This window comes from Phascolarctos cinereus, unplaced genomic scaffold (assembly GCF_003287225.1).
Source record: "Phascolarctos cinereus isolate Bilbo 61053 unplaced genomic scaffold, phaCin_HiC Scaffold_3;HRSCAF=262, whole genome shotgun sequence".
NCBI lineage: Eukaryota > Metazoa > Chordata > Mammalia > Diprotodontia > Phascolarctidae > Phascolarctos > Phascolarctos cinereus.
The window spans coordinates 224,919,547-224,933,344 of record NW_027555736.1 but is presented as its reverse complement, the minus strand read 5'-3'; the positions used below and the strand labels follow the sequence as shown (position 1 = coordinate 224,933,344).

At 42.9% G+C, this 13,798-nt stretch overlaps 2 protein-coding genes across 2 annotated transcripts in view; one reads left to right on the top strand and one right to left on the bottom strand.

Annotated features, from left to right (window-relative positions):
• ANGEL1 (angel homolog 1) overlaps positions 1 to 13,798 on the bottom strand; it is a 98,474-nt gene that overhangs the window by 33,474 nt on the left and 51,202 nt on the right. The window lies entirely within an intron of this gene.
• LRRC74A (leucine rich repeat containing 74A) overlaps positions 1 to 13,798 on the top strand; it is a 52,433-nt gene that overhangs the window by 9,379 nt on the left and 29,256 nt on the right. The window contains exons 3-9 of the mRNA XM_020986218.2: positions 467 to 642; positions 7,488 to 7,595; positions 8,229 to 8,325; positions 9,121 to 9,170; positions 10,087 to 10,168; positions 10,253 to 10,338; positions 11,424 to 11,618. Of these exons, the coding sequence (XP_020841877.1) occupies positions 467 to 642; positions 7,488 to 7,595; positions 8,229 to 8,325; positions 9,121 to 9,170; positions 10,087 to 10,168; positions 10,253 to 10,338; positions 11,424 to 11,618 (794 nt within the window). The remainder of the gene's footprint in view (positions 1 to 466; positions 643 to 7,487; positions 7,596 to 8,228; positions 8,326 to 9,120; positions 9,171 to 10,086; positions 10,169 to 10,252; positions 10,339 to 11,423; positions 11,619 to 13,798) is intronic.

Below are 13,798 nucleotides of genomic sequence, written 5' to 3'. Positions count from 1 at the left end.
GGTTGACCCTTTCTCAGTAGGAGATGCCTCCTAGGATGGTGGCTATGAGGGCTAGTCTGGAAGTAAGACCAGAGGTCGTGGAGGTGCTGCCACTCCCAATGCTTCTGTGTCTGCCTGCCTTTTGGGGACAGTTGGTTAGCAGGAGTTGCTGGTGGCCTCTTCTCCACAATGATTTCTCCCCTCAAGGATGGCTATGGGTCCTAAACCATAGATTTAAATTTCAAACATATTTTGGAGGCCACCTAGTCCAATTTGCCTATTTTTATGGATGAGGAAACTGAGGCCTAGAAAGGATAATTGATCTGTTCAGGTTCACACAAGTAGTGAGTGGCAAAACTGATTTGAACCTAGATCCTTTGTGTCCAAGGAAGAATAGCTGAGAAGTAGGGCGGCTCAGGAGGAAGGGGAGCAAGGGGAGGGTTGGAAAAGAAAGTGTTCTGACTCTGCTTTTTGTACTTTTTCCTAGTTGACTCTGAGAAGACTTTCACTACAGGACAAGAAGATGTATACCTAGAAGCCTGCAAGCTTGTAGGAGTGATTCCTGTGTCTTACTTCATCAGAAACATGGAGGAAACCCACATGAACCTCAATCATCATGGGCTGGGACCCAAAGGTACCAAAGCCATTGCCATAGCCTTAGTGGTGAGTATGACCAAAGCAAAGTCCAAAGGCAGTGAAAATGGTGGTCATGGCAGGAGGGACCTGGAATGTTCACAATCTTGTCTTCATTCTAATTATAGTAGGGGTGATTAACACCCCTCTCTCTCCATCAGCCTTTCCCGCTTTACTGCAGCATCCTGTGCTGCACATGTCAAATTTCCCCTGTAAGTCTAAGATACCCTTTGGCTTACTGGGGTCCAGGGTACTGGCACCATGTCCTCTTATTCAGGAAACCAAAGCAACAGCCCCATCAACAGCTCCAACAGCAAGGGATGGGACTGGGAATCAAACTATGAGTTGCCCCCTCACAATGGGTCAATCCATCAATAAGTTACCGGTCTTACCAGTTCTGTCTGTATCTCTCACATCCACCTGCTTCTCCCCACTCACACGCCACCACCCTAGCTCAGGTCTTCATCATTTCCCACCAGGACTATTGCAATAGCTTCCTAATTGGACCCTGCACTTAAAGTCCCTGCCCTCTCCAGTCTGTCCTTCACACAGATGCCAGAGGAATGATTCTTAAAACACAAGTCCGACCGTGCAAAGTGGGCCCTCAAACTCGCGTGGCTTCTTCTGTCTCTAAGATTAAATGCAGCCTCTTCTGTTTGATATTTAAAGTCTTCATTCTGGCTACAGCTTGCCTTTCCAGACTCTCACACGCCACAGTCGGCCAAACTGGCCTTGCTGCTATCCCTCACGCACAGACTCGGGTGCCTCTGCATGGCTGCCCTCCACGTCTGTGATGCACCACCTCTTAGGATGACTACTGTTCTTCAGAGTGCTGCTTACATACGCTTTCCTTAGGGAGCTTTTCTCGGTTCCTCCCCCCAGCTGCTAGTACTTCCCCTACAAAATTACCTTGTATTTATGTTTGACATACTCATTTGTACATGTTACTTTTCATTCCCAATAGAATGAAAGCTTCTTGAGGGCAAGGCATGATGGGGCAGCTAGGTGGTGCAGTGGATAGAGCACTGGCCCTGGAGTCAGGAGGACCTGAGTTCAAATTCGGCCTCAGACCATACACTTGACACATACTAACTGTGTGACCCTGGGCAAGTCACTTAACCCCAATTGCCTAAAACACAAAAAAAAAAAAAAAAAAAGAGGGCAAAGCCTGTTTCATTTTCATCTTTGTATCACCAGAGCCTAGCACAGGGCCTGGCACAGAGTAGGTACTTAATAGATGTTTGTTGGTTTGTGATTAATGGATCAACAACGAAAAAGCTGGAAGTGGAATCTTCCCCCAGAATGATCCCAAGTATAGCCAGGGAGGTTGGATTTAAAGTAGGTTTCCAGCCCCTGTCTATATGCCCTCTTAAGGCTGCAAGGGAACTAACAAACTCAGCTAAGTCATTTCTCTGCCTTCAGACAGGACCCACCCAGATGGGGTAAGGCTGTTAATTTTTAAGGCCACCAGAGGCAGTTCCAGTGTCCCTAGACAGCCCATTCAAAGCTTTCCCATGCTCAAAGTCTTCCTTATCTTTAAGGCATTTCTGGAGGGAATATGAAAGTTACTGTTTCTTTCCCTGATATATTTCCTACCTCTCCTGGATCTGAGTGGGCAAATGCAAGTTCAAAATGGTGTTTGTACTCCATATTTGAATGTCATGTAAGAAAAACATCCTCCTTCTAGCTATACCAGATCCTTAACATTATAGCTAAAGCTCTTCTGTTCAGGGGGAATGGAGGACTGTGAGTCAACATACTCTTTCTACTTGTTCATTTATTCTTTTATTTAGATATTTTAAAAATATTTTGATGTCGGGGCAGCTAGATGGCGCAGTGGATAGAGCACAGGCCCTGAAGTCAAGAGGACCTGAGTTCAAATCCGGCCTCAGACCAAACACTTGACACTTACTTAGCTGTGTGACCCTGGGCAAGTCACTTAACCCCAATTGCCTAAAATATATATATATATATAATATATATAATATATATATATATATATATATATATATATATGTTGATGTCTTGGCCTGGGTAGTGCATGTCTGTAATCCTTACTACTGATGAGGTCAAGGATAGTGGATCACTTGAGTTTAGGAGTTCAGAAGTGGACTAAGTCAACTGGGTGTCTGCACTAAGTCTAGCACTCATACAGGAAGCCCCTGGTTGGGGGGAGGGGGTAAGAGAAGTAGGCTACCTAAGGAGGCATAAACCAACCCAGCTTCCAGCCTAGACAAGTTAGAAAGACTCAGTCTCGAAGACTGAGGAAGGAAAGGAAAGGAGAGGAGAGGGAAGAGAGGAGAAGAGAAGAGAGGAGGAGGAGAATGAGAAGGAAAGGAAAGGACTTTGGTGGATCCCTGATCCCTACTTTCTCCACCAATTGTGCCAGATTCAATCCATCCATGCTTCTCATCCTGTCCAGCATCTGTTATGTTTATACTGAGTTCTATGGGACATATAGGACTGAGTATTATGAGGATAATTATGATAGATTATTTACACTGTGATTTCTTCATGCTATTCATGACTGATATCCTGTTCACTGTCCTTTTTTTTCAAGAGTTCTAGGATAGTTCATTGGGAACCAAGTGTAGCCAGGATGTACCCTGAGGAAAATGTATAATATAAGCTCCTTGAGATCAGGGACTATGGGGTTTTTGTTGTTGTTGTTTTCCTTGCCTTGGTATCTCTAGTGCCTAATACAGTGCCTTACACGAAGTATGTTCTTAATAAATGTTTGCTGAATTGAATTGAACTGATGTTTAGGAGAACAACTAAGTATGAGTATGAACTGATTATGCTGACAACTCTTTCTCTGCCCATTCCCACAGTGGTAGTCAAAGTCAAAAAAAAAAAAAACCAATCTATCAATCAACAAATAGGCACAACCGCGTCCTGGAGGGCTGTCTACTGCCATCTTCTATTCAGAAATAACTATGTGCCTTATATTTTTAGGATGGAGAAGGAGGTAAGAGAGGATAGTCATCAATATAGCACCTACTATGTTCCAGGCATTATGCTAGGTGATTTTCAAATTTAAGCTTTATCTCATTTAAGTTTTAGTATTTAAGTTTATAACATTTTTTCTTTCCTTATTGTATATTTGTTTTAGCATCTAAGTTTAAAATAAATTAATAAAAAATTATCTTATTTAATCCTAATAACAGCTCTGGGACATAAATGCTGTTAATTATCCCTGTTTTGTGATTGAAGAAACTGAGGCAGTCAGAGGTTAACTGACTTGCCCAGGGTTACACAGCTAGTAAATATCTGAAGCTGGATTTAAACTCTGTTCTTCCCAATTCCAGGCCCAGCACTCTATCCACTGTGACAACTAGCCAAAATGACTTTCTTTGTCTTAATAGCCCCACCACCCAATACAGTACCTGGCACATATACTTAATAAATAAAATGAATTAGGAATTTCACTAGATAGTCTATGTGCTTTGTAGTCCCCATTAGCTTCTCTCTCTCTCTCTCTCTCTCTCTCTCTCTCTCTCTCTCTCTCTCTCTCTCTCTCTCTCTCTCTCTCTCTCTCTCTCCCCTCCTGTCTCCCTGTACCTCTCGGTCTCTCTGTGGATCTTTCTTTCTCTCTATCTCTGTCTCTCTGTCATTGTCTCTCTTATACACACACATACACACACACACACACACACACACACACACACACACACACATATTCATGTTTTTTCAGTGGAGTTCTGCCTACTAGATGATCTAGTGACCATTACTGGAAAAGATATCTAGGTGAAAAGAATACTAGCCCTTCACAGACTTAAGGTGCTTCAGTCTAGATAACAGAAGGGGTAGATATCAGGCAGTCTCATTAACACAGAGTAAAGAAAACAAATAAGGTTCACAAAACAGAGCTCATGGAAAATAATGGCCCTTGCCTACAAACTCTGGCTATTGTGCAGAATGTAACTCTTTCCTCTGCCTGCTGTCTTCCAGTAAATAGTGCCCAGCAGCATCTTCTGCAGCTCTCAGCTCAAAGTTCCTCCCGTAAAGTCTCCCCCTACAAGTCTATCCTGGAGTTGCTAGGTATAGTCCAAAGCTCCCTTTTCCTGGCTGGAGACACTTGGTTCCCTGAATCCTACTCTCCTGTGGTGTCAAACAAGGGACCCTACCCTTGGACTTCTCCCTTACAGCAGAGCTTCTTCTGAACTCAGGCCTCAGAGAAAGCTTTTCAGTGAGCAGGAATGCACTGCCCTTTCATACCTTCCAAGCAGGTCTCCATTCCAAGTACCAAGCTGGTCTGGTTGACTTGCATAGTTCATTGTCCTCTCTTACCCAGTACCCAGATGCTGTGCCTTCCCCCTTCGTCCTTCAAGAATCTTCCCCCTAAGCCACAAGAAGCAAGGGAGACTCCCCGCTTCTCCTCCCAATTGTCTCTCATACTCCGGAGCCATTCCAGGGCCAGCTGGGCGAGTTGATTCAAATTACCCAAGACTACTTTCTAAAACACTCAAGGAGCTCAAATGGAAGAGCAGGGGACCATGACCTGGGAAGGACGCAAAGGTTTGTTCTATACTACATCAATACTGAATGAGGCATAAAAAAGAGGGTTACCAAAGATGTCTAGCTAAGAGTACGAGTGGAAAAAGAGAGGGGAGGCCCTCTAGACACTCTTATTTGTGAATGACACTCTGCGTATTACATCAAGCCCCGAATACCACAGGACCTCTTCAATGAGATCTATGGACATTCAAAAGAGAATTGCCTAACAATCCACACAGGAAAAATCAAGGGATGACTTTCATGGTCATAGTTGTTGAATGGTCAGCCAATTGAATCAGTATATATGTATGCATGTATGTATGTACATGTGTATCTATTTCTATCTATCTATAGTTATATCTATAGATAGATAGATAGATAGATAGATAGATAGATAGATAGATAGATAGATCAATCGATTGATCGATCTTAGGTAGTCACTGCAGATTGACAATGAGTTGGTCCCAAAATTAAAACAGAAAGAAAGTGGGCTAGATTGTATATGGCAAACTTTACCCATTTTCAATGATCTCAAGCTATTCTCTGAGTCAAAACACCATCACTTAAGTATCTGTATTCTCCTGGTAGATTGGTAGCATGGTGGAGTGGATAGAGAATTGACTCTGGAGTCGGATGACTTAGGTTCACATCCCACCTCTGATACTTAGCAGCTAGGTGAGCCTGGACAAGTCATTCAGACTGTTCTCTAAGATCATAAGTTGCAAAATACTTACTGATTAGCATTAATTAAAGGTAGAGCTCCCTACATGAATGAAATCATGGGTCTGGACCAAAAAAAAGATTCTCCTGGCAACCTTTTATTACTACAAATCCTGGAATACCATGAACTCTGAATAATCAAAATTGTGAGCATCATGAAGGGTTAATGGAGAGCCACACACATGGTGGTTATGGATAGGCTGTCACAAATTACTGTAGGTGATGATTTCCACATAAGAAGTAACACAAAGAAATGCTTCTCCAAAAAAAGAAGTGGGCTGGTCACACATCTAAAACATAATACATGGACAACCTGAGTCCTACCATGGTACTTATAAAATGTTTAAAAAAAACAAACCTAGAGGAAGACCTCCAGAGCTTTGGGTAGATTCTCTATGAAGAATTTATGAAAGGATATAGACAAGGATTGGGCAGTATGAATAAGTGAAGATGTGTTACCATCCATACTGGTCAACAGAGTGATCATATCAATGAGATCATGGGTCCATTCATGCTTTTTTATGATTAAATTTATGATTAGTTATATGGAGATTTTATATACAGTATTTCCCTGGATTCTCACAACAACCATGTGAAATACATGGTACAAGTATTATTATACCCATTTTACAAATGAAGAAACTAAAACTTAGGAATCCCTTGAGTCTCTTCTCTAAGTTCTTATTGTCTAGTCCTTTAATCACTTTAGGGGCTCTTGCAAACAGTCTTCAAATTCTCCTCATACCCTTTCTCTAAAAAAATGTTATCGATCACTTTTGTTTTTATCTCATCTTCCTTCCTGGATATATTCTTCTCTCTCACATTCCCTAAAAGCCACCCCTTGTCACAAAAAATAAAAAGGTATGTGTGGGGAAGGGGAGAAGCACTTCAGTACAACTAACCAATGTGTCAACAGAATCTAATGGTATATGCAGTGTTTTGTATCCATAGGCCCCCATCTCTGCAAATATTCCCATCTTTTTCAATGGAGGATCCCATGTAAGTCTAACAAGACTTATACTCTATATGTGGAAATATTACCATATTATTGCCATTATTACCATAATATGGAAATACTACCATGGGATTCTCCCATATTATTCACAGCTTATATAGTTAATAATAATAGCTAATATTTATGTAATGCCTTAAAGTTTGCAAAGTACTTCAAATATATTATCTCATTTCATCCTCACAACAAATCCTCAAGTTAGATGCTATCACTAGATCCATTTTACAGAGGAGGAAACTTGAAGATGAAAAGAGTTAAAGGTCATAGAATGAGCATCTGAGGCAGCATTTGAACTTAGGGCTTTTGACTCCAAGTCTGGCACACCCTCTATCACATTCCCTGGCTGCCTCGGAGGATCAGAGCTGGAGGGCTGTCAGAAGGTACGTGGTCCAACCTCCCCGTTTTACAGATGAGGAATCCGAGGCCCAGAGAAGTAAAAATGAATTGTCCAAGGTCAGAAAGAGAGTGTGAGATTTGAATTCATGTTCCCTAGCTCTTCCCCCTACCCCCTAAAAGTTCATGCCCTTATTAAGCTTCATCAGATGTGAACAGAAGGTTCAAGTGTAAAGTTGAGTTCTGGTTGTGCTTGGGGAATGGGTAATGCTACTGACTCTTTTTTTTGTCCTTTCCCACATGATGGCCCAAGTCCAATACAACTATCACCCGCCTGGAGTTAGAAGACAATTGGATCCTGGAAGAAGGTGCCTTGGCCCTGATGCAGATGCTACATGAGAATTACTACATTCAAGAACTGGTATACTGTCCTCCTTTCAGTTTTTCCTTCTATCTGAGCCAAGGCTTCAAAACCCAATGCAGATCAGGCCATGGCAGTGCCGGCCAAACCCAGAGTTTGCCACCAGCCTTACCACCACCCACCATTGGCTCCTCTCCTTTGGGGCTACGTTCATATTAGGGCCTGATGTACTGGAGGAAGTCCATGGAGCTCTTGTCTGATTTTCCAGTGGAATGCTCTAACAAGCTCTTCCTGCCCAGATTTCAGGCGGCATTAATGGGCATCTTGACCTCATTGTCCATTTCCTTGTTGAAAAATCTTTCAAAGGCAATGAGTGACAAATCATTTGAAAAATAAAGCATTTTAATTTCTGCAGGCCTCTCTTAGCTTCCATCTCCTCCTTATAGACCTCAGGTAAAAAAATACCCTGGCCACCTTCATATGATTGTAGGATTTGAAGGGAAGATCCTTAAAGGTCATATAATCCAATCTCATTTTGCAGATGATTAAACTGAAGCTCAGAGAGGTCAATGGTCACGGTTAAACAGCAGACTCAGAACACAGGTCTTCTGATGCCCTCTTTTTTCTATCACATTGCATGTGTTAGTGATAGTGGCAATCTGCTGTATTTTTCTCATTTGTTTTGCCTTTTAGAATATCTCCAACAATCACTTGGATTCTCCAGGGGCCAAAATTATCACAGATTTTCTCTTGGAAAATACTTCTTCACTCTGGTCAATTCAACTTGCAGGTGAAGTTCAAGATCAGGGTATGGAGGGGGGAAGCAAAGGATGAGATAAGAGAATAGGTTCTTGAACCCTCTGTGCTTCTACATGACAAAGCAATTGGTCAGTAGTTAGTCACCAAGCATTTATTAAGTACCTACCATGTGCTAAGCCATATTCTAAGTGCTGGAAATACAAATGCAAATAGGAAGACAGTGTGTCCTCTAAAGGAGCTTACCTACTAATGCAGGAAGACAACACATAAAAAGAAATTGGAAAGGTAGGGAAGAGACAAAGGTACCTGGCTGTGGGGACCTGGTACCCCTCAAAAGTCCATCTGTGTCATGAAAAGAATCAGTCGAAGATTATTTGGCATCCCAGAGACAAACCTAGCAGCAGAATAACTGGAAGTTCACTTCTTCACACCAATGAAGGGTTATGGAGAAAAAGCTAAAGACTGAGGTGGTTTCAGGTGGGACCCAGATGTGGGACTAATGCTGCCATTTTGAAGGGTAGAGTGTTGTACACTACCCCAGAGAGCTCCCAGAATGACCCAAGTGGGGATAGAGAAAGAAGAGAAATGACGATATTGATCATGTGGATCCATTTTTGCTTCTGTCTCCTTTTTCAGCATCACTCTTCTCCATTCCCTGTCATCCCCAATGAATAAAAATGCTGCTGGCAGGAGTAGGATCTCCTTGGTGGTGGGAAGTGTTAGAGAAAGAGAGGCACAAGGGGTGTTGGGGAGGGAGACCAGAAGAAGAGTGTGGGGGGAAGTTAGATGCCCAATGAATTCCATCCATGCAACTTCTTCATTGCAGGGAATAACTTCAATGATGATACAGCCCAGATGTTCTGCAATGCACTTATGGTAAGAAATTAGGAAGCTACTGAAACATATTCTCCCTTCTGCCTCTTCCCCTACACTTGAGAGACACCCTACCACCTATCCCCACTCCCTGCTGACTAAGAGACAGCAAGGCATAGTGGGAAGAGCACTGGTTTTGAAGGGGAAGACAAGTTCCAGTTTTAGTTCTACTACTTACCAGATGATTTCATCTTCCTTTGGAGCCCTCCTACATACTTAGCATCTTCTAACTATCATTTGATCTATCTGTGAACATGTCTGATTGTTCTATTACATTATGAAGTCCTTGAGGGCAAGGAGTATATCTTGCTTATCTTTCTATCTTGCCTAGCACCTAGTACAGTGCATCCACTGGGCATAGTACCAGTGTTTATTTAATGACAAATCTCTGGAAGTCAAGCCATGAAGATCATTGGCAGAGCTAGGCAACTGCTAAGCAAAAGAGTAAGTCCCACTGGCCTGGTTTCAGGGAAGGTAGTCATTATGTCATCTCCCCTCACTTCCATCTTTGGATAAAGTCAAACCACAGTATCTTCCTAGAAGCACTAAATTCTTCTACCAGCCATCATTCATTGAAAAGGAATGACCAATTTCACAACATGACTAATATAGAAATGTGTTTTGCATGACTGCACTTGTATAACCTATGTCAAATTGCTTACCTTCTCAATGATGGGGGGAGGGGGAAAGGGGAGGAAAAAAATTGGAACTGAAGAGTTTTAAGAAATAAATTTTAAAATTGTTTTTACATGTAATTGGGGGGAAATAAAATATGTTTTTAAAAAAAGAAATGACCAAGATCTGAGATCACCCTGTAACATCCCCTCTCCTTTTCATTAAGTAGATGAAAAGTGGAAGTAGGTTAAAAAGAAAGAAAGAAAAAGTAATAGTACCTACCCTCCACTATTTCTTTCCCCAGTCTAATTACCAAATCAAGGTCCTGGACCTCAGCCACAATGAATTTTCTGAGAAGGGAGGAGAGCAGTTGGGACATATGCTGGGTAATACCTTTGTATAAAGCATGGTAACTTGGATATGTGACACTGTTGGATATGTTTGATGTGAAAATATCTTCTCATCCTCAGTCCTCAATGAAGGACTGCAGACATTGAACCTCAGCTGGAACCAACTGAACTTGAAGGGGGCTTTGTCATTGTGTCACAGTCTCCGGGTAAGGTGCTGTCTCAAATGGTGGTGAGTAGGGTCCTGGGAAGGGGCCCAATGCATCTCCCAGTCCCGTGTCACCATCATCATCATCATCATCATCATCATCATCATCATCATCATCACTTTCTTTGCTCTTCTCTTCAGGTACCCGAGACTGGACAGTTATCATAATACTAGGTCTCTGTTGTGCTTCTAACCCCTAGTAGATAGAACCCCTAGTTCTGTCAGATGCTTAGCTTCCACTCAATCGGAATATATAGTCATTGTAGACCACTCACTGACCATGTTGACTGTGTCCAGACTCTGGTGCAGCAGATTAGTTTGGCCACAGAAACACAAAGTACCCTAAGGAGTAAACCCACAAGCCCCTCACTCCCTTGGCTGCCTCCTGTTGGAGATCAGCATACCAATGTATACTAGTATACACTGATAGAAAAAAGGCAGGTCCTTTCCCCCTTTCCTTTTCACTTTATACTGTAATGTTCTATATCCCTGAAAAATTGTAATAGTCCATTCTCCCATACAATGGCAAAGCATTGGATCAAGCCTCCCACTTAAATATATTCGCAAGCAACCTCTGTGAGGGCAGAATCCTGCAGCATTCTCTGAAAGCAAATTGCCATATCTGCTCTCCTCCCATCTCTGTCGTTCCAATGCATTGCCTTCCCTGGTGTGCTAACAGTCTCCATCAGCATGCTCTTTCTCAGGTAAACAGTAAAGAGATTAATGCTAAGTACATTCGCCATTTAGTTCAAGTCTTCATGTATTAGAAATGCATCCCTGGTGTAGGGAAACTCACTCTGATGGAGGCCCAGGCAATGATATTGAGTCAGTCTCAAAAAATCAACCCATAGCAACCACCAGGGCCTGGCTAAGCTCCTAGTTGGAAGTCCAGGTGCTTAAGAGCCTGGGCACAAGAAGGACGTATCCGGAGAAGGCAAATTCTTTCTGGTTTTGTCCCTCTGGTTGCTATAGGATCTTAGTGAAGTGGGGTAGATAGCTATGGAGAAGGGGGTATAAATCAGTACTCATCAACTGACGTGCCACATACAACCTTGACTGCTGTGCTATTCTGCCCTTTCCCTGGAGGTCAATGTTACCCTGAAGATTTTGGATGTTTCTTGGAACGCCTTTGGTAATGAAGGGGCTCAGGCCCTGGGGGATGCGCTCAAAGTCAACTCTACTCTGTCCTACCTGGATATCAGCAACAACCACCTGAACAACGAAGGGGCCATCAAGCTGGGCAAGGGACTAGAGCTCAACGAAACTCTCAGAATTTTAAAGGTAAAGTTGTCTGACCTGGACCTGGATCATTGGGTGTCAGTGGGCACAAATAAATGGGATCTGAGGTCATTAACTAGAAGTCAGCACTATCTGTGATATCACTTCAGGAAAGGCAAGGTTAGACATGCCTCACAATCCATGGAGCAAAGCCATAAGGAGGCATGATTGCTCTTGGGGCAAATGCCACTGATCACACCCAGGACAAATAACGGGAAATGTGCATTCAGTTGGATGGGAAAGGAGCGAACAAGACAGAAACCCTGAGACATAGGCTGAAAGCTTCTCCTTGCGAGGTCAGTCATAGGAAGAGAGGAAGGAAATCAATCCAGCATGCTACCTGATACTTCCTATTAGTGGATAAAGGGCTACTAGACTGAGTCAGGAAGACAGATTTCAAATCTTGCTCCAGATAACTTGCTAGCTGCATGACTTGGACAAATCACTCTCTCAGCCTATTTCCTCATCTGCAAAATGGGAATAATAATACCATCTCCTACTCAGGGTTGTTGTGAGGATCGAATGAGATAACATATGTAAAGCACTCTATGAACCTTAAATCGATGGGTAAATTGTAGCTATTATTATTTTAACTAATTATTCTTGTCAAGTAGGTGCTAGGTAAGCTTTGTTATTTCCATGGTGCTTATGGATTGCAAGTCCAGCAAACTCTTGACCACCCTTTCCTAGTGGTATGCCACTAAAGAGCTTGCATTTATTAGTGCCGGGAAGCATATGCCAAGTGCCCTTTAGGCAGGTGTCCATAATTGCAACCTGAGGGATGTAATTACGGACACGTGTTAAAAGCTGAGAAAGCCATGGCAGAATCTCATCACTGCCAGGGAATGTCAAACTGGCTGCATTGTTTCTAGGCATGCCCAAGCAGCTATAGCATTATTGTGATCACGGATCACAGACTAAGATAGAGCCAAGGAATCAGCCTAGCTTCTATACACCAGTTAACAGTAGAATCAAGTACCCTAACTCTTGCGTGAATTTTGTGTGGCGCCTTGTTTGGGATCCAACCACAAAGGGGGAAAGTTCTGTCTGCGGCATTTCCATGGTTCCATTTCCATGGTTCCCCAGAGAGCACAGGTCTCTAGGGAGCCCCTCCTTGTTTATCCATGGGATCGTTACAGGAGTGAACTAAGGACTTGGGTCTAGTCAGACAAGTCACTGTGAGAACAACATGCCTATGAGGAAATCCGACCTCAGACTCTGCTGGCTAATGCATCCCTGAGTGTCATCTGAGGTGGCTCCTCCCACTCATTAGAGAGCAGTAGTGAGGAAGAGCTCAGGCTCAAGTTTTGACATTTGGGTGCTGGGCTGTTTCTTACTGTGGAAGGTGTGAATACTTCTTTGCCATAGACCAAAAAAAAATTCATCTGTGCAGTTCTGGCTTAGCTTGTGCATGCTAATTCAAAAATGCGGAAACTTTTCTGACTGCTAGAAAGAGATGAAAGAGAGGGGAGGGGAGGAGAGGGGAGAATGGGACCCCCTATTGTCTTTGTAGAAAGAGAATAGAAGTTAGAATTTAGTGAATTAGAAAATTTCTGTCACACTGGGTAGCCAGTATAGACCTGGGGCTGGCAGATTAGCCCAACTGGGCTAATTTTACCTGAGCTTGAACATGAAACTGCATCAATGTACAGATAAGAGCTATTTTACCCACATGTGCAAGTTAAGTCATCACCCTCACAATGTCATTCGTCCTCTTCAAGAATGAACAATAAAAACAACAACAATAACAACCCATACCCAAAACACAAGTTCTACCTTGAGCATCAACAGAGCGCAACCAAGAAAGGAGAGGGAAAGAGGAGAGGAGGAGAGAAGAGGCAATGCCCCCAAAGATGTCCCATGGCACTGGTATCTTCTCTCTCCCTTTGTCTCTCTCTCTCTCTCTCTCTCTCTGTCTCTCTGTCTCTCTCTCTTTTCTGTCTGTCTCTGTGTCTCCCTGTCTCTGTCTCTCTCTGTCTCTCTCTTTGTCTCTGTCTCTGTCTCTCTCTCTCACTTCCTCACTCCCTCTCAGCTGGCTCACTCCCCCCAGTCTGGCTTCACATTAACAAATTTGAGGGTTTTCCCATAGAGGGATGGGACTGGTCACATTCTCACCCATACTTCTACAACTTAAACTTTCAGAGTCCTAGGGATAACCTTCACATAAGGAAGATACATTCTCA